Source organism: Dicentrarchus labrax, unplaced genomic scaffold (genome assembly GCF_905237075.1).
Source record: "Dicentrarchus labrax unplaced genomic scaffold, dlabrax2021, whole genome shotgun sequence".
NCBI lineage: Eukaryota > Metazoa > Chordata > Actinopteri > Moronidae > Dicentrarchus > Dicentrarchus labrax.
Window position 1 is genome coordinate 1112242 of NW_026136710.1, and position 19988 is coordinate 1132229.

The window sequence follows — 19988 nt, forward strand, 5'->3', positions numbered from 1 at the left end:
CTCTGTGGCCCCTCTGACTCCAGAGCCCGGCTTCCTGTCTCTGTGGCCGACTGCGGAGATCTTTAACTGTACACGACTAACTGACATGCATCTGAGTAAAGCTTCAAATAGACAAGTGGGGACAGATATTCATATTCATTTATCATATCAGATGAATGTTACACAGAAATACTTAAAGGAAAATGCAGCATTTGTCAACCTGGGTCTTAATAACTCCCCCTCCTACAGTATTGGGGCCTCAACGTTAACCGAGATTTGCTCAACTGCTATTGGAGCAGAGCAAAAGGGGGAGGGGCTTAAGGTCAATTATGAGACGCAGGCTGAAAAATATTGAATTCCTTTAAGTGTGCATCTGGACTGCTGTAAACGTGGAATCCAACGATGGATTAATAATAATAATAATAATAATAAATCAAGGCATTTTTCTACACTTTGTTTTAATCCCGTCAGCTGACACAAAAGCTGACTAAATGACCGAACGTCTTCCTCGTCAACACAAACACGTGATGTCATGTTCATGTAGAAACATTTCATTGGTAATAATGACAGAAAAGATCATAAGAGCTGACTTCAGTTCAGCCAGTTGGGCGATAAATGAAACGCATTAACTTTGCTCCGAGGTGGTGACTGTGCAGTTTCAGCCAGATCTATAATACAGTGGTTCTCTTTATACCTGCTCACTGACACTAGCACTATATAATCCTGTAGCACTTCAAACCTTTGTTCTGTACGAGCTAATCCACGTCCCAAACAGAAAAAGACTCTACAAAATGGACATCAAATAAAAACCTAAATCTTCGGTCTGGAATGGAAATTTCAACAGTTGAAAAAAAAAAAAAAAGGGGGAGACGGGACAGTTAAATTATCTGTCACATCACATTTCATCCTCAAACACGGTCGGTGCTCAACTGAACTCTTACCCAATCCATGTGGAGTAGAGCCTCTCCTGGGGAGCAGAAATGTGGACGGGAAAAACAATCACAGGTCACAAACACATTTCTACAGATATGGACCCGCTGCAGCAGCGTATCACAGAACCTGGACTCACCTTGATCTTCACGTCTTTGGGTGCCAGCTTCTTCACTTCAGTTAGTAGTCGTTCCCCAAATCCTGAAAGAACAGAGAGTGTTAATGTCAGTGAGACAGAGAGGATAGCAACCAGTTTGAATTACATGGGAGGCAGGAGGGGGTTTAACTCCCCTGGCAGAAACTAAAGTTAACACCAACCTTTGATCCCCCCACACAATACTATGGTGGAGTACAGCGTGCGTCTGAGGTCCATGTCAGACTTCTGGATGGCGTAGGCCAGGACCTCGTGGATCCCCGAGCTCTCGTCTCCTATCAGGTCGGGTCTGAACAGCAGCTCTGGGGCTCGGAACCTGGCCGGGCCGATCTGAAAAGGAGGACGCGGTTCAGAGGGTTTTTGGTGGTCGGGAGGTTTTCAACCTTTTAACATCTTTACAAAACCCTCGTCAGTATCTGAGGGACTCACGTTTAAAGTGCTTCCATCGGGGAGAACGTACTGAGCCTTCTCTGTTTCTAAAGTCTCGTCCTTTTGCAGGTTGAGGGACAGATAACAGGCTCTCTGCAAAAGTTGGAGACACATTGGATTAGATAAAGTTCTTCATGTGTCAAATAAAAACACTCCCCGCCTGCCGCCTGGCGCCGTTACTTCTTTGATGGTGCGGACGACCTCGAACTCTGCCGAGGTGTTGAAGTTGTAGCCTTCCTTGCGCAGCAGCAGGCGGAGGTACCGCGACACGTCTCGTCCCCCGAGTCCAACACGACACCGGTGGTGCGACCTGTGGCGTACCTGCGTGAAACAGAGGTCACACCATCATCGTCACACCATCATCATCATCATCATCATCAGTCTGGATGTTTGTGTTCGATAAAGGTTGGAGAGCTCAATTAATCGTCCACTGACAGTGAGGAACATCAGCTAGCAGCCCGGTTCACAGCAGGTAGAGTGCGTAAGGAACTGCTGACAGGGTTTATGCTAAACAGGAAATGTACTCGTAAAGTCTTCTGTTAGTTGGACAACCTGCTCTTCCGCCTGAGCCACAGCACGTGAAGTTGTCCAACAGATGAAATAAATACACAGTAAACACACAATATGTAAAAAGTTTTTCTGAGAAATAAATGATAATAATAATAATAATCATAATTTGTCAAATTTGAGGTAGGTTGAGTGTCTGGTTACAGTCCTCGTAGATTAATCTGCAGTTTATAAAGTAAAAAGGGTTTTATTGTTGGTTTTTCCTCCAAACAGACTTTATAATGGTGCAGTATCGACTGTACAGCAGATGACTGTCACGCTGTGTGTAACAACAGTAACACACTGTACACCGCACACAGCCTCACTCGACTATAAGTCAGCAGTAATGGTGACACTTTGGTTCTCAAACCACTGAAAAGTTGCAGAAGTTGACATAAAACTGGAGAAGCTGATGAAGAGGAGGCACAGAGACTGTGTACTCCCAGGCTAAGGACCGCCTGCATGGAGATGAAGAGAGCGGGAACGTTGAAGTTCTCGAAGAAAATCTCCGCAGCCTTCTCCCTGTTCTTGCTGGGGTTGAGAGGGGCCTCGGTCAGCAGTACAGGATGCTGTGAGACACCAACAGGGTTACGGGTCAGATCTGCCGACCTTCATCGTCACGGTGCTGCGTGAGAGGAGGAGCACTCACCTCCTCGGAGAACGTCTGCAGTTGCTCCTTGGAGTAAACGTACTGCCAGATCCTCTCCATGTCGTTCCAGTCCTTCACTATCCCGTGCTCCATCGGGTACCGCACCGACAACAAGCCCCTGTGCTCCTGGTCGCCGGGGGACGAAGACGAGAGACACATGGCAGTTATGTGACAACGGCAGCTCGTAAGACCGGAGCGGACCAGTGTTTGCATCCAGTGTTTAACCCTCGAGGCACCTTGGGGGACCAAACGTGTACATTCTGCCTTTTTGTTTGTTTGATTCTCAAAATATCATTTTAAAGGCTAATTGTATGAAACTTGGCCAGGATTTGTTTTTTATTCTTATTTTTAAAACGCCATGATCCCCTCTGTTGTAAGGTGTATTTTTTTTTAATTATATTTATTGGATTTTCATAATTAACTTGACACATACATTAATGAGGGATTGCATGCCCATATTTAGAGAGAAAAGAAAAGAAAAGAAAAAACAAAAAGAACATAACACTGAAGAGAAAAAAAAAACAGAAGAGGGAGAATGATAATAAAAATGAAATTATTACCTTGCAATTCTTATGTAGCTGTTGTGTTGAATATCACATTTTCTTATATACTTCACTGTCCTTTACAAGTATTCAACTTCTTGATCGGTGACTTTCAAGAAATTCAATGAATTGTCCCCATAGCTTAAAAAAGCTCTGTATTTTTCCTTTGGTGGCATAAGTCAGTTTCTCCATGGCCAGAATGTTGGATAGGCTTTTAAACCAGTGTTTAACTCAGGGAGGCTCAGTGCTCTTCCAGGAAGTTGCTATACAGTGTTTAGCCTGAAGTGAGCACAAAATGACAATCTTTTTATTCGCACCTGACACTCCTAACTCAGTTGGAACTAGTCCTAGGATAAATACCCGAGGGCAAACAGGCAGTTTGACAGATATAATATCAGATATAATTTTTTTAAGTTTTAATCTACATGTATAAGATCTGGCAGGTATTGTTCTAGCCTTAGTGCTATGGTTTTAGCTATGAGTTTAGTATCTGAGTTCAAGAGTGATATGGGTCGGTAGGAGTCACATTTAAATGGCGGTCTACCAGGTTTCAGGATGTTCGTAATAAGGGCTCTGGAAAGAGAAGGTGGCAAGGAGTTGGCTCTGAATGCCTCTTCAAACATATTTAAAAGAGGAGGAAGCAGCTTATCTCTAAAGGTTTTGTAAAAATCGATGGGGAGCCCATCAGGGCCCGCCGCTTTCCCCCCCTTCATGCACGCGAGGGCCTCCTGTAACTCTGAAAGCTCCACTGGCCTGTCCAGGATTTCTTGGTCCTCAGGGGAAAGAGTGGGGAACTCAAGCCTATCGAGAAAACTGTTTTGTATACTTTTTCTTAATTATGATTTCACTTTCTAATGATTTAATTTCTTTTTCAATTTCCAACATTTTGTTTTTGAATTGTTTAGATTTAAAACTGGAATAGCTAATTATTTGCCCTCTGATATGAGCTTTAAAAGCTTCCCATCTAACTAAGGGTAAAGTTTCAGACGAGTTGACCTGGAAGAACAATTCTATCTGTTGGTCAATGAAGCGGATAAACTCTGGGTCCAGTAGCCACTTGGTATCAAATCTCCATCTGGGAGGTCCGCGGAATTCTTTCGAAGTACTGTATTCTATAGACACTGTAGCATGGTCAGAAATTATTATGCTACTGTAATAGCATTTCTCAACATAAGAGAGTGAAGTCCTAGAAATCAAAAAGAAGTCTAGTCGTGAAAACGTTTTATGAGTTGCTGAATAGCAGGAGAATTCTCTCTTATCTGGGTTAAATTCCCTCCAGACATCACACAGGCCCAGCTCATCCATAAAGTTGAGGATTACTTTCCTAGATTGATTGTGGGAGGAGTCTTGATTACCATTTCGATCAATATTGGGGTTCAATGCGCAGTTATAGTCCCCACCCATAATAATTTCCCCTCTTAATGATGAAAGTGTTAGAAAAATGTTGTTATAAAATTGTGGATCGTATTTATTAGGGCCGTAGACATTAACTAAATTAAGATATTGGCCAAATAAATTCCCTTGTAGAATGATAAATCTTCCCCCAGGGTCCAGAGTGGTGGTATTTATTTGAAAGGGGATGGATGAATAATTAGCAGTAAAAACCTGTCCCTGCCATCTCCTTCTTATCCTGATAACCTCACCTGAACTTAAATGTGTCTCCTGAAGAAACACAATTTTTGATCCCAGGTGTTTAAGCCTAGACATCACTTGTTTTAATTTCACCAGTCCGCCCAGGCCACATTCCATGATGATATTTTACATAATTGGTTACTAGTCATGGAGCAATTTAAAGAGCATTCTGTTAGTGGGGAAAATCCTGAGTTTGTATTTCTGTATCACCGCTTGTAATATCAAAGTCACAGGAAAAGCAAGGAAACAAGGTAGAATAATAAAAAAAAACATTGAAAAGATACTGAACATTTGCAAGAACCTGCATAAACAACAAAACTTTATACTAACAACTACTGACTGTCTTTCTATTCTACAGTCAAAACCAGATTAATATACCAATTTCCTTGGCTCTTATTGCTCCTACACAGAGGAGCTACTATACGTGAAATTAACTTACCTCTGCTACCATTTATCCCTGACCATCAGTCTCAATTGTTTAATGGCCCTTTTGTATGTGACAACATTCTTTTAACATTGAATAGTATAGTTTGTCAACACCCAATTATCAAAAAATAGGAGAACTCTCCTTAAATAATCAGGTTATATTATTTAGATAGTATAATCTATTACTCAACTGTCCTCTCAGGTGACTCACATCTCAATGACTATAAAATGACTATTTTGTACAATCTGGGTGTACTTAACATGTAACAGACTCTTACACTTAGATACACAAACAGAGAACTAAACTGGTGCGGATTAGTTACCTTAACACCTGAAGTAGTCAGTTAGTGACAACCTTTCGTCTTTTCATAGTCCACCCTGGCCATCTCCTCGTTACCATCCCTAATGTATTATCTTCAGAAGGTGATAAACACAGATTGACAGGAGTAAACGAAATATAGTTTCTGAAAACAAGTTTTCCAGGAGTACCTTGAACGTCACATCATACGCAGCTCTTGCTGAGAAACAGAACAGGATCAGTGTCCACAAACTCCCGGGCTATGGTCACCTTGTGTAGATATCTATTTATTAAACTCCCTCTGGGCATCACTCTTAGTTTTTATTCTGGAGGAACGTGTGTACATCCTGAGGAGTCTGAAAAGTAATGTTCTTCCCGCCATGTGTGATGCGGAGCTTAGCAGGAAACTGCAGACCGTATTGGATTCCCTCTGCTTCACCGTATCATATGCTTTTCTCTGGCGTTGCACTTCAGCTGAAAAGTCAGAAAAAAACTTAACCTGCCTGTTTTCGTGCATAACCTTGCCTTTTTCCTGTGCGGCTTTCATCACACGAACTTTGTATTTGAAGTTTAAAAACTTCATTATCAGGGGCCTGGGAGGTGAGGCTGGGCTCCTAGATTTTACAGGACCGGTCGGAATGCAGTGGGCCCGCTCAATCCTCACAGGTGTGGGGAAAATCTCTGCTCCGAGGACGTCCGGGAGCCACCTCTCCAGGAAAGTCTCAGCATCCTTCCCCTCTGTGTTTTCTGACAGGCCGATGAGATGATTCTCCAGGTCCTCGTTCTTCTCAGTGAGCGATTTCACTTTTGTTTCCAGATCAGTTACCTTGGATGTGAGCTGCGCTGTTGCATCCTCTGTGTCACTAATACGGCTTTCAGCAGTGGTTAGTCGCCCCTTGATAGCGTCCAGATCCGTCCTGATGTGTGCGATGCCTTCAATGACTTACCTGTGTCGCTCTAACCTTTCTGCTTTGAGAGATTTGATGTCCATAAGCACAGTCTCCTGCTGTTGAGTAGGAGTGCCTTGTTGGGTAGTTTCATTGGAGACTGTGGCCGTTTAATAATGCTTTTCCCATGAATACTGTTGAGGAATCTCTGGATTTCAAAAACTCTGCCTGCCATGTTTATGCCTTCATGTGTGAATGTTATGTGGGGTGCAGTTAAAGTTCTTTCCAGTCTCGTCTGTCGTAGTGATGTCATGGTGAATGCCTGTGAGTTTACATACGCTACCACACTATGTGTTTGTATTGCATGTCCCATTACAATGTGTGCTGTTTTGTTCAAAACTTTTGCGACCCCTGCAGCATATCTCATGCATGGTGGGTGTCTGTTCTCTGTTGCATCTAGTGTGACGCTTGCATAGGTCAGAACTTGTCTCCCACCCCCCTTTTTCTGAAAAAGCACCCCATTGGGTTTTTCAGAAACATCCAACTCATCATTCAGTTCTACTACAGCCGCTATCCCTTCTGGTCCTGCAAACAAACACTTGGTCTCCACCTGAGCCCCCGCACCCTCCACGGCCATAAATGCCTCATGATACACCCAAGTTTCATCCCGATCATAAAACAATGTGATATGGAGAGGATCAGGGGGAGGGGCATAGGGATTCAGCATATGCAACCACGGCTTCCAGTCTGTGTACAATGAATTTACACCACCCCCTTTCGACGTCTCTGGCAGCACCAACCCCCAGTAGATATCCACCCACTGCCCTATAGCGCCCGGTGTGTTGTCTTGATCTAAAAGCATCTGTGAATGAGACCGCACCTGGCTCCCCGATGTCAGAGGTTCCTGGGCCTCGTCATTGTTCTTGGTGGTCATGGGGACCTACTCTACCCAGTCAGGGATTGGATACAAGTCATGGTCGTTGCGGGCACCTAGGGAGGGGTATTGTCCTCTAGGGGCTGCAGCAGTATTTGGAGCTTGGTGACGTACGTCACGTGGTGGTGGGCCATATCCCTGCTGTGGTGGACCATACCCTGGTTGTTGTGGGTAGTCATTTTGGGGTGGTGTATCTATTCGGCAGTGTCTTGCCCAGTGACCTGGTTGACCACAGATCCAGCATAGACCACAGGGTTGTTGTGGTGCCATGCCTCTTCCCCGCCCTCCCGCTCTAAACCCTCCCCTTTCCATCTGTCGTGGAGGTTGAGCATACATGTGCTGCACATGCGGGTACGCCGGCGCAGGGGGAGCCATCGGCTGCTGCTGTACCTGACCCTGCTGGGACTCTGCTGTAGGCTGCTGTAACATTTGAGTGTTTGATTTTGTTATTTTCTTAGCTTCAGTTAGCTTACGGCGCTCATTCTCTAGTTGTTAGGGTTAGGGTTATACATAAATCCCAGCCATTTGTTAGCTGGCTGAATTTATCCATCCATTTGTGGCCCCCCCTCTGTGGGTGCTGGCATTTTCTCTAAAATGCAATTCATGTCTGTGAATGAGAATGGTTGATACACTGTATTTCCATTGCTCTTGGCGATGAGTGGCATTGCAAGTGATGGCAGTTGCACTACGCTTCCCTTTTTTTGACCGATTTTAACATGTTGGGATGGGTGCTTTTGTGTATGTGAGCGTGTGTTGTGTATCAAAACCGACAGCATGGGTGATGGACCCCTATTAGGGCTGGGCGATATGGCTGAAAAATGTATCACGATATAAGTGTTTCATATCAGTCGATATCGATAATTATCGATTCGTTTTTTTAACCTATTCTAAATGAGGACCAGGAGAAAAAAAGGCTGAGTTTAAATACTTTTATTTTAAACGTAACCTTTAACCTTTATAAAGAGGTCAACACAACTATGAAAAACAGTCAAATAAATAAACATACTGGTCAATGTGCAAATATAGACATTAAATAAATGCTTAATCCAACAAAATGTGCAAATATATATATGTGATATATCTTGCTCTGGCTGGTTGTGGTATATGACTAGCTGCCCTGACATCTGTGCATCACATACTTGCAGGTATTGCTCGTATTCCCCCTTTCTTCTTCCCCCTCTCCATATGTGATCTCCTCCTCATCGGTTTCGTACCCCCCCCCGCCACTCTCTGCTATTCTCCTGTCTATCTTTGCCTGGAATGGTCCTGCTGGACTCCCTGTCTGATTTTTCTCCCCCCCTTCGCGCTGCTTTTGCTCCCTGTGCTGCTCTGCGTCAGTCCCCACAGTACTTCTCCTATCTTCCTCTCTCTCACTCCCCCCCTTCTGGTGTTCCAGCTTCTCTGTAGGGAATGTATCCTCTATAACCGACACTGGGCATCTTATTTCTTCCTGTTTTTTAACCTCTGCCTTCAACTGGGCTATCTTCTCCTGCTGTTGCTCCCAGTATGTTTTAACTTCATCCAGGTCCTTTGTCTGCCCCTTTATTATCTCCCGTAACTCTTCAAATTGCTTTACTGTCCCTTCAAAGACGTTCCCCTCTAAATCCAATTGGCCTGAGTCTGTGTACGGCGAGAGTCCATGGCATAAGGAGGGTTGTCGAGGTATGGGTATAAGGGCCATGGTCCTAGCTCCATAGGTGGAGCAGTCTTGGTCACAGTCGTGGTCACAGTCTTTGTCCGTGCTCCTATTGCTGCTCAGGCTAATGACATCGCGTGTACTGAAGCTCTCTTTGTCTATCTCCTCTGAAGTCTTCTTCCACTTTATCTTGGCCAGCCAGCCCTGTTGTACTCTAGTGTCCTGCTTTTCTAGCTCGTCTACTACAGTCTTCCCTGCGGTAGCTAAATACGGCAACAATTTCACCCTCTCCATGTTACCAGGTACATGTCCCTGCTCCTGGAGCCAAGTCCATGTATCATCATGTACTTTCATCATTTTATCTTGTTCATCTTTAGGAAATCCACTAGTCATTTGTCCCCTGACTACTTCCCACTGCGCTAACTGAGGCCCCCCCATTCTCCCCACTCTCTTTATTAAATTCCTTTTCCAGTTTTTAAAAACAACCTGTAAAACGTGGTACAACACACTCATTGTAAAAACTTTAAAACACATACAGGGTTGGTGTGAATGACTCAGAGGTCAGTATTGTACAACTAACCCACTGAGACAAGCTTCTAGGCTGAAATAATCTTTTCAGTCCGGTCTCACTCGAGGGGTCCTCTCCCAGGCTTTGTACACACTTTTTAGACACACGTCTCCCGTATCCAACCACCCGTTTTCCCCACAGAACAGGCGTTAGACGAGATTCATGAGAATCTCACGAAAAAGTCTTAACTCCTGGACCCACCCACACAATACACAATCCCAATGATTCAGCCTTTTTAACAGTTTCACATTAAGAAACACTCAGCTGTCATGCTCAAATGTTTGCACAAGCAATATATCGTATGAACTCAGGCTATTTGTACCGCCGGCATTAATTTTTCGCTAGTACAAATTGTTTTAGTGCCGACTCTTAACGGTCACAGGGATTGAAACCCTTGGGCTAGTCCGAGTTTTCCTTTTTATCCCTCTCGGAGTTCCCTCTTCTGGTACTTACAGGAACCAGCGACCTGGGGCGTCTAGACCCCTTTTTACCCACCACCCATATAATGCGGCAGGTCGGGGCGGGTTTTAAACCGCTGGTGCTTTGTGGAGGCCTTTCACCCTTCACAGCACTCCAACCCTCGGGCTAACCTGCTCGTGCGCTTTCACAGCAGGTTCCCTATTGGCGACCTCCTTAAGGGAGCGTGCCCTATGTTGTACACTATACTGGTTTACACTATGCCTAGGACGAGTATGACAAGTGACTTCAAAACAGTTTTGACAATGCCCAATCGCAGAATTTTGTTATAACAGGCTTCTGCTTACCTTTATTTTATACGGATCCGCGAAGTTTTGCTGTCACTCAGTCCTCTCATCCGTTGTGAAGAAAAACTTAGTTGTCTCACTTCTCCGTCTTCATCACGTCGGGGTCACCAAATTGTTGAGGAATCGCTGTATTTCAAAAACTCATTCCTCACGTGTTCTTTTAATGAAGCAATAGGAGAAGATTTAGTTTACTCAATAATCAGCTTTATTCTTAACACCAGTAGAATGTGCAAAGTTTACAGAGCTCTGGGTTCAACTACGGTTAACCTGACATGCACAAGGTCTGCCAGTTCACAAAGTCAGTTCTTATATTTTTGCAGATAACACACATAGCACAAGATGGTAGAATCTCCACCCCTTGTCCTCTTGGTATCTTGACTCCAAGGATGGTGTTGATGGGGTAGCCAAAACCTAAGTTGTTTTTCACGACTGGAAGGAGTCTGTCCTGTGTTCTATCATTGTTTTTACGAGCTCCTGACACTGACCTCGGAGGCCGTGTTTACCGCTATCTCATCATACAAACATCTAATATTCATTACTTTATTTCTGTTATTAGTATTCCCTTAACAGCCCTTTATCAATGTAAGCATAATCAATGTAAGCACAAGTAAACATATTTCTATTCTAGTTAATAATTATACAGGTAAATATATAGAGTATAAATCACAGAATACTGTGATGGCTACTCCGAGCATCACATGTAGTAAACATTGTGGTTTTTTACTATTTTAAGCACTTTTGTCTTTGTTGTAACCAAATGAAGAAGTCGTACACACAGCACTGTATACTGTTGCCTATAGGCAGTCACTACAGTCTTATTATGTGTTAAATACGCCTAATTAGTTATTTTGTAGCTTGTGCAGCTGAAATTGGCTAGAGACGCTCCATGTTGCTATGACAACAATGCCGAGTCTTTAGCAGAAAGCAGAGCAGTAACCACGGTAACGTTAACGTTAATCAAAACGGAATATTCAGATATCAAACTGTGAGATATGATTGTGTAATAAGTAATGAACATGTGCAATCTGCGGTGGGTGCACCGTAAACCAGATAATCACTATAAACGTTACGAAACGTCCAAACTGCCTATTGCAACCAAGCTCGTCGTGTTGTGTGCCAAACAGAACGCAAAAACCCGCGGTTACTCGTTTTCAAACACGGATGTGACGTCGCTCTGGAGCTGCAAGTCGCGATTACAAGACAAAACGAACGCACCATTAGAGCTTCATCACATAAAGTTTCAATGGAGGCCTGGTTCTCTTACCTTGCAAAATGCATGGCAATAAAAAAAACTGAACACCATAAAAATGGTCTTGGTATGTTGGGAGAGATATAAAAGTGTTTGTGTGAGAGAAATAGAGAGAGAGAGAGAGAGAGAGAGAGAGAGAAATGAGAGAGAGAAATTCAAATCAAAGGCCAAATGAGCTATTTATGTTTTTTCTTGATCAAGAGAGAGCTTCCTCTCTCCTATTGGATACTTGGTATAGCGTGTTTATGCAGGTGAATATTAGAAGTGTGTGAGAATAGTTGGAATGGTAAATGGTAAATGGATCTGTACTTGTATAAAACCTTCCTAGTCTTCCGACCACTCAAAGCGCTTTTACCCTCCTGAGACCTGAGCTTTTGTTTGGGGTGCATTTTCAATTTCTCCTTTTTACTATAAAACTATGTCCCCATATGAGGACGCAGGGTTGCAGGAGGCTATACTACAGCCAGGTTCCTGCCAGGGCCCTGCAGCTCAGTGGAGGAAGAGGAGGAGGAGGAGGAAGAAGAGGAAGAGGCAATGGATGATGACACCTCTCCATGGAGACCAATTAAATGGGGAAATCCTGTGGTCTCCCACACATGAAGAGTCCCTGCCATTTGCCCAGAGGACTGTTTGCAGCCAGCCTGGTCCTACAAACCCAGGACCAGGTCCATGGTCAGGAGGAGGAAGAGGAGGAGGAGGAGCCATAGCCAGGGCCCTCTAGAAAGCAGAGGCAGTGTGTTGTGCCCACAGTGCAGAAGGGTTTGGACAAAAGTGCGCCAAATGTGGAGCACATGCATGTAAAATGTACCTTAAATCAGTGGTTTATGCCTTGAACTTTGAACACCCGCACATGCCAATACCCATGAAATCTTATAACAAAAAGGACAAAAAACATAAACAAATAATAATAAAAACGTTATGTCTATGGTTAGGTCTGAAGTTGTTGAAAAGATTTGATGTGGTGAAAGTGAAAAAAAATATTTATATATGACATTTTTATTACACTTTTATGAAGGACCATTTTGGGTCCCCAGGTTCAAACTTCTATGTTAATTTTAAAGGTGCCTCGAGGGTTAAATGGAGGACACCCCCTGATGGTTATTGTGGGGTTCAACAGCTCCCTCCCTCCCCTATATCACAGACTAAACACAGTGGGGTCCTGTTGTTTTCTGCTTTCTGAGTGATATTCCTCTTATTATCATGTGTTCTTCAGTATGATTATGCTTTTGTTTTATAGATTTTCAAAAGGGATCCCTTAAACTTTGACCTCCAGGAATCTGTATGGCAACTGGTCCAATGTGTACCCACGAGTCTGCCCATTTGCAGAAAGCCGACTTTATGATAATCCCATATAGTTTTGGCCAAAAATTATGCAGTTAGTATAGTGTAATATATACATGTACAGTGTATTTTAATATTAGCTAAGTTAGTGGGCTCCGAATCTGCACTAACTAGAAACTGCATATTCTCTGATGACCTTTGACTAATATATATATGTATATTTTACTGCAATACTTTAATACCACTTGGCATCAATAAAGACCTCCCATATCTTATCAAAGCACACTTTCCTCCCTCCCTTCACCGCCTGTTTTATTGACGTCTGTCAAAAGTGTCACCATTTATCTGAAATCATTGAAATCAGCTAAAAGCAGCTTTGAATGAAACTGAATATCTTTACCACCAGACAGCTCATATTGAAAGTGAAAGGAACTCCCTTCCTGTCTCTGATACTGTTCCTGTGAAATCGTGAGCACAGACCCTCCACCCTCTCAGCTGATATAAAGCTGTTCTCTGTTCCTTCTGTCTCCTCAGCATCAGCAGAGCTTCCTGAAGCAACAGCAGGTAAGAACGGGAATGATTAAATACTTAAGATGAGGAATTATCACCAGATAAATGCATGAGGAAACGTGTATTTGATATAACTAATAACTGGTAATGCTATCTTACATGATAACCCACCCACCCAGAGCTCTATGATTCTACTTCATATTTATACAGAGGCCAGACAGAAAAGGAGATTGTTGGAGAAAAGTAAAGGAGTAAAGTGAACTACCTGGCGAGTGTTGATAATGTGTGTCTGTTACTTGATTCCAGCTGTTGGGTTTTCTTTACTATGAACTAAGTTATCATATTCAAAATCAACCAAACGGAGTGGAAAGACTGATAATTCAAAATGTAATATATGTATTTTCTTTCTGTACACCTTGGGTGAGAAATAATCTGAGAAAGATCTTAAATTAGACACAATTATGTCCATTGATGAATTTAATCATAAATACTGTGGTTACGGAGGCATGTAGTTGGTTTTTATTGAGAGCCCATTGTGTTTGAACAGTTCTTCTGTTTTATTGTGGATTATTTTGTTTATCATGATGTTTAATATGTTGTGAATTTCAAGAATCCAACAATTCTGAAGAATTTCTTCCTTCCAGACAGACAGATAATATTTCCTTTGTTACTCTAACGTATAATGTGAATATTTTTGACTGTGAAACATGTTGCTAATCCCTCCATCTGTGAAATGTGAATCTGTTTTCTGTTGAGAAATAATAATCTCACAGTCACACTGTGAAATAAACAGTAATGACCATAGTTATGGTGTAATTAAACAGTGTATAATCTTACAGTAAATTAAATCTGTTTTATACTCTATGTTTATTACATTAATTGCTGTTATTCCATCATTACAAATATTCCAGTTCTTGATGTCTGATTCTATAATTTATTCTTTCCATTTCTGAAATGCTGTTTACATTTGACCTTCAGTTGTTAGATGAGGGTGGAGTTGGTTTTAACCAGTTCCTTGTTGTTGGTTTCATAGCTGTAATTCTCAGTATCCTGTATATCTGTCTCTGTCTGAACTCAGTTCAGGTGGTGATGTGACTAAAATATTGGTTCAAATATCTGTTTACATTCAATTACAGTGAATTTTACTGACTTGTTTTTCTTTCTTCCAGATAACTAATAAACTGCTCCATCCTCCAGCTCCTGTGAAGCTGTTACCATGGCAACGTGAGTAATACTAACATTACAGTATCATGTATGGATTAATCAGTGGTGTATTGGTGCCTGGAGAAAGAGGTACACTGCCCCGATTTCTTTTCTAAAGCGACCCGTCTAACAATGTATAAACACACTGTGTCATGATCAGTGAGTTCTTGTATATTTAGCTCACCTGCTGTTTGACTGCAGGCAGTAAGGATCATTGTGGAATCAGTCAGAAGAGGTTCAGATTATGAGATCAATACTGACCCACAGACAGCTGAGACAACTACATACTCGCTCCTCCCTGGTCACTGTGCTTTTCAATAGTTACGTTTAACATTTCAGTTGTGTGTGTACATGTATAGATGTCAGATTACTCATTACAACCAGTCATCATGACCTCTTTTCCAGCCTTTTTATGCAGTTTCTTATTTTATTCCTGAATCGTATCACGGTGCAGAACCACATTTTACTACATGATGTAACAATCATAGAAACTGTTTCACCAAACCATTTTTCATCACTTACTCTTCTGTCATTAAAATATGGCCTCTTGTTTACCAAGAACCAGACTTGAAGTGATCACCTGGTGGTGAGTGAGCTGATAGCGGAGTTTCATTTCAGGATGTAATGTGCTTTATGTTCGACTGAATGACTGCGGTAGTTTAACTATTACTGCTTTATTAATCAGCTTCTAATGTACCCATACTGTGTGTGTGTGTGTGTGTGTGTGTGTGTGTGTGTGTGTGTGTGTGTGTGTGTGTGTGTATTTTGTATCAAACTGCAACTAATGAATATCTTCTCAATAATCAATTGATTGTTAAAATTCAGAAAATTATGAGAAATATCATCAGAATTGACCAAAGTGACACCTTTACAATGTTTGTTTAGTCCAAATCTCAAAATGATTTCAAACCAACCAGGTAAAATAGTTTGTGTCTGATGGATTAATTTAGAATAAACAGCTGCATCAGAGGAGTCTGGTTATAATCTTCATTAACAGGAATTAATGACAGATATTCATAATGCAGAATTCTTGGTGTCTGTGGTATAAAGACACTGAACTGCTTTACTGTGAGACTAAAAGGGTTTTATTAAGACAGCAACTAGGGTGATTTTATGTATTTCATTCTATGTTCAGTGAGTTTTGAATTTGTGTCTTTACTTTTCTACAGGAGCATCTCATACAAATATAATGACATCATCTCTAAAAGTGCTCTGATCCAATCAGGATCTCCCGCTGTCTACCAGCTGAAACCAAAGAAAGAGAAGATTGGAACTATAAGAAGAATGACTCTTGGTGAAAAAAATCTGAACAAGACAAACAGAACCATTTTACTTGTTGGTGAAACAGGAGCAGGAAAATCTACTCTGATCAACACTCTGGTCAACTACACCATGGGAGTGAAGTGGGAGGACAATGTCTGGTTTCAGATCGTAGAGGAGAAGAAGAGAAGGCAGTCAGAGAGTCAGACATCAGATGTGATCGTTTATCAGATCTTTGGTTTTGAAGATAAAACTCTGCCCTACTCTCTGACCATCATCGATACTCCTGGATACGGAGATACCAGAGGGATTGAACATGATGAAAAAGTCAGAGGAAGATTATTCGACTTGTTCCACTCAGAGGACGGAGTCCATGAGATCAATGCAGTGGGTCTGGTGCTGAGTGACCGACTGAGGTACATCTTTGATTCAGTGATGTCTCTGTTTGGAAAAGATGTGGAGAAGAACATTGTTGCCCTCATCACTCACTCAGATGGTCTGCCACCTGAAAATGTTCTTCAAGCTCTAGAAGATGCAAACATTAAATGTGCTAAAGATGAGGACAATGAGCCGGTTTATTTCCTGTTCAACAACTGCCAGAGCACGCAGAGAAAAAAGAAAACTCAGTTTGCTTTAAAATATGCATGGGACCTAACAGCGAACCACATCTGCCAATTCACTGACTTCCTGAAAGAAACTGAACCTCAGAACCTGAAAGAAACTGTTGAAGTGTTGAAGAGACGAATCAGACTGACAGCCTGCATCCAGAACCTGAAAGAGAGAGTTGAGTATATTGAAGTAAAACAGAAAGAAATCCAACAGACTGAGGAAGCTCTGAAGAAATATGAACAAGAGATGAAGAACAATGAGAACTTCACTAAAGAAGTTGAGGAGACGTACAAAGAAAGAAAAGAGATCGAAGGCGGCTGGTGGTTTAAGTGGTCGAAATCATTTTATGAAGGAGCTGTCTGCTGTACAGTCTGTGAAGAGAACTGTCACTATCCTGGATGTACAATGACCACGAGTCCAGAAAAATGTTGGATCATGAAAGGTGGCCGCTGTACTTCATGCAAGTGTCCTGCATCAGATCATGTGAAAGAAGAGTGGATCTATGTGAACAAGACAAGAAGAGTTCGGAAGACCAAGAAACAAATGAAAGAGAAGTATGAAAAGAACAAGACAGGAAGAGAGAGCTGTTTGAGCATTTTGGTAAATCTAAAGAAGAAAACAGAAGAACTTCAGAAAGATAAAGATCAGTGGTTGGAAGAGTCCTTCCAGCATGTTGTCAAACTGGAGCATACTGATTCACTGTCCACTCTTGTCCACTTGGACTTCCTGATTGAGAAGATTAAGGAGAAAGGAGACACAGAGAAGGTCCAGAAACTGAAAGAGATGAAAAGACGAGTGGATAAAGATAAAGGAGTCCTGGCAGCGCTGAGTTACGGGTTCAGTAAACTAACAGTTGGTAAAGAGCTGATGAAGTAAGTTCCAGCGTCACTGTGAGCTCTCAGTATGATGTCGTCCAGTACAACACTGCAGACTACAACCTTAATAATAATCATATATTTACATTAATGCTCTCTGACAGTGTCAGTCAAACCTGAACATTATTGATCTGTTAATGTAGAATTTATGTCTGAGCTGTTGTATTGGACTGCATTAGATTTTACAGCTGTTCCTAATAAAGTACCACTGAGTGCATATCTGCTAATTAATATATGATAGTGTGTTATTAACCATTTATTACTGCTGCTGTTACTGCTTTATTCATCAGCCTCTAATGTACCAATAATGTGTGTGTGTGTGTGTGTGTGTGTGTTTTACTTCCTGTTCTCTCTAAAAGTGACACCTTCACAATGAACAGTCCAAAATTATTACAATTATTTCAATTATTACAGTCATTTAAAGGACAAGCAGCAAATTGGAACCAAGCTGGAACCATGAAATGTTTTTACATTAAAAATTAAAAATAGTTGCTGATTAATTTCCTGTCAATCAATGAACTGTCTGATAGTTTCAGCTGTTCTTGTTTATTTTCATATGTTTAGTGTAAAAATATGAGTTTGTAAAGTAAGTGAAGCTTTTCTCTGCCATGTAAACAACTGGGACACAGCTAACAGCTCTGCCTTTAAATGGAGTGAGGACGCCCCCTGGTGGTTAATGTGGGGTACAACAGCTCCCTCCCTCCCCTATATCACAGACTAAACACAGTGGGGTCCTGTTGTTTTCTGCTTTCTGAGGGATATTCCTCTTATTATCATGTGTTCTTCAGTATGATTATGCTTTTGCTGCTATGAATAGATGTGTCTGATATATCCACCATGATATCACAATGTTTAAGCTGTTGGGAAACTAAATCCAAGTCAACTCATTATAAAGGAGTTGATCCTGGAGGGGGTTGATACTGTACCTCTTCCTGTGTCTTCTGTCAGCGGGATGTTTGTGTGGAGCACTTTAAGGAGGAGAAAGGAAGAGAAGAAAGGTCCAATAACACGTGCAGTGAACTCATGAACATCCTGTTGTTGGCTCCAGTTAATGTGTGTTATCTCAAAGTGCTCCAAGAACTGAGGACAGACTGCCTCTCCTCACTCACATCTGTGTAATGCTGATGATGGCTCTCGCTTGCAACCAATAAAGATCCACTGAGAATCTGAACATTGTGTCAGCTGCTAGTTTTCACTTTACACCACATTTTCTTTACTTTCTCTGAGTATTTAAGCTTTTTCTAAAGTGCTTTTCAGTCAGTACGAGGTTGAGATTTATTGTTGAAGTCTCAGTAAACGTCTCACTGCTATATAATATATACAGAGTAACACTTTATCAGGGTTGGAGGATTACTTTAATGTAATCTGATACAGTTACTGATTACCTGTTCAAATAGTCGGTAAATGAATCCAAGTATCAGAGTTTTACTTGAACAGCAAATATGCAAATAAAGAAAATAAATATCAATAAGAAGTATCGATGTATCCTATAAGACAACAGAACAATTTAATGGAAATAAAATGGAAACCAGTATTTTATCATCAACAGTTTGTCCTCTGCTCAGAGTATTTTTAAAGAAAAACTGATGTATTTTAATATTGTTGTAATAGTCCATATTTTAATACATGTAACTGTAATCTGATTACATTGTTTTTTTATCCTGATTACTCAGTCACATGTAATCTGTTACTCCCTGTTAATGAGGAAGATATTCTGAGTTAGAAAGATGTCATTAAGAGTCATTTGGACACTATTGTAGTTTTGTTACATAAGAACAGACCATATTTATTAAGTGTTATTAAAGGACAATGAGTATTATTGTGGTTCCACCTTATAAGGCTCATACTGAGAAAGATTATTAAGATCATAATTCATGTCCAACAACTTCTTCACTGACAATCAACCAGCAGTCATTAGGAGGTTATTGAGGGAAAACTCTTAATAAAAGGCCTAGTAGTTGTAGAATATGCAGAATAATGCATTTATATGTGACTTAAAATGACTAATAAAGAGCTAATATTCCCCAAATATGCATTCTAATAAACTAGTTAATATTAACTAGCTAGTTATTGATTTTAAGGGGTTTAAGAAACCAAATTTTCCTAAAAAAGGAGCCTATTAAGTATTTATGATTATTAATAACAAAAATAAACAATTCAGACAGAGAATTGATTAAAAAGATCAGGAAAACTCTGATCAATATTAACAGGAAATAATCTGCTCAATATTCATCCTAATCTCTGGTTTTACACTCATACATTAGAATATTAAAATATACTGTGAAATATTCCACAGCGCTGCCACCTACTGTCCATAGGTGAAAACACACCTCACAGGAAGTTATGCAGCTCCTTCAGTTGAAAGGTTCAACAATTTACCAAAATAAAAGAAATTAAACCCACCAAGAAATGTGACCATACATTCTGTGTGCGTACTGCGTCATGTGTGCACAGTTACAGTTAATAACATAAAATCAATAATCACATCGGCTGTGACTAATTCCTGATTTATTCCCATATTATGGTTTTAGTTTCCCACTATTGCTTCATCTCGTGTGAGTAAAAACGTAATATAAATAATATTATTAGCTATCAACATTTAAAGTTCAAATCCAACAAATCAAACT

The 19988-nt window shown here is 41.1% G+C and overlaps 3 protein-coding genes across 3 annotated transcripts in view; 2 read left to right on the forward strand and 1 right to left on the reverse strand.

Annotated features, from left to right (window-relative positions):
* LOC127370933 (beta-centractin-like) overlaps positions 1 to 7753 on the reverse strand; it is an 8615-nt gene extending 862 nt beyond the window's left edge. The window contains exons 1-9 of the mRNA XM_051413437.1: positions 7620 to 7753; positions 6250 to 6502; positions 2688 to 2813; positions 2479 to 2607; positions 1673 to 1813; positions 1493 to 1585; positions 1228 to 1393; positions 1049 to 1110; positions 921 to 946 (exon numbers count right to left, since the gene is read on the reverse strand). Of these exons, the coding sequence (XP_051269397.1) occupies positions 921 to 946; positions 1049 to 1110; positions 1228 to 1393; positions 1493 to 1585; positions 1673 to 1813; positions 2479 to 2607; positions 2688 to 2813; positions 6250 to 6502; positions 7620 to 7753 (1130 nt within the window). The remainder of the gene's footprint in view (positions 1 to 920; positions 947 to 1048; positions 1111 to 1227; positions 1394 to 1492; positions 1586 to 1672; positions 1814 to 2478; positions 2608 to 2687; positions 2814 to 6249; positions 6503 to 7619) is intronic.
* The window catches only part of LOC127370105 (uncharacterized), a 72640-nt gene that overhangs the window by 19837 nt on the left and 32815 nt on the right, over positions 1 to 19988 (forward strand). The gene's annotated exons all lie outside the window — the stretch shown is intronic.
* Positions 13442 to 19988, forward strand: part of LOC127370934 (uncharacterized) — a 55934-nt gene continuing 49387 nt past the window's right edge. The window contains exon 1 of the mRNA XM_051413438.1: positions 13442 to 13468. The gene's annotated coding sequence lies outside the window, so the exon portion shown is untranslated. The remainder of the gene's footprint in view (positions 13469 to 19988) is intronic.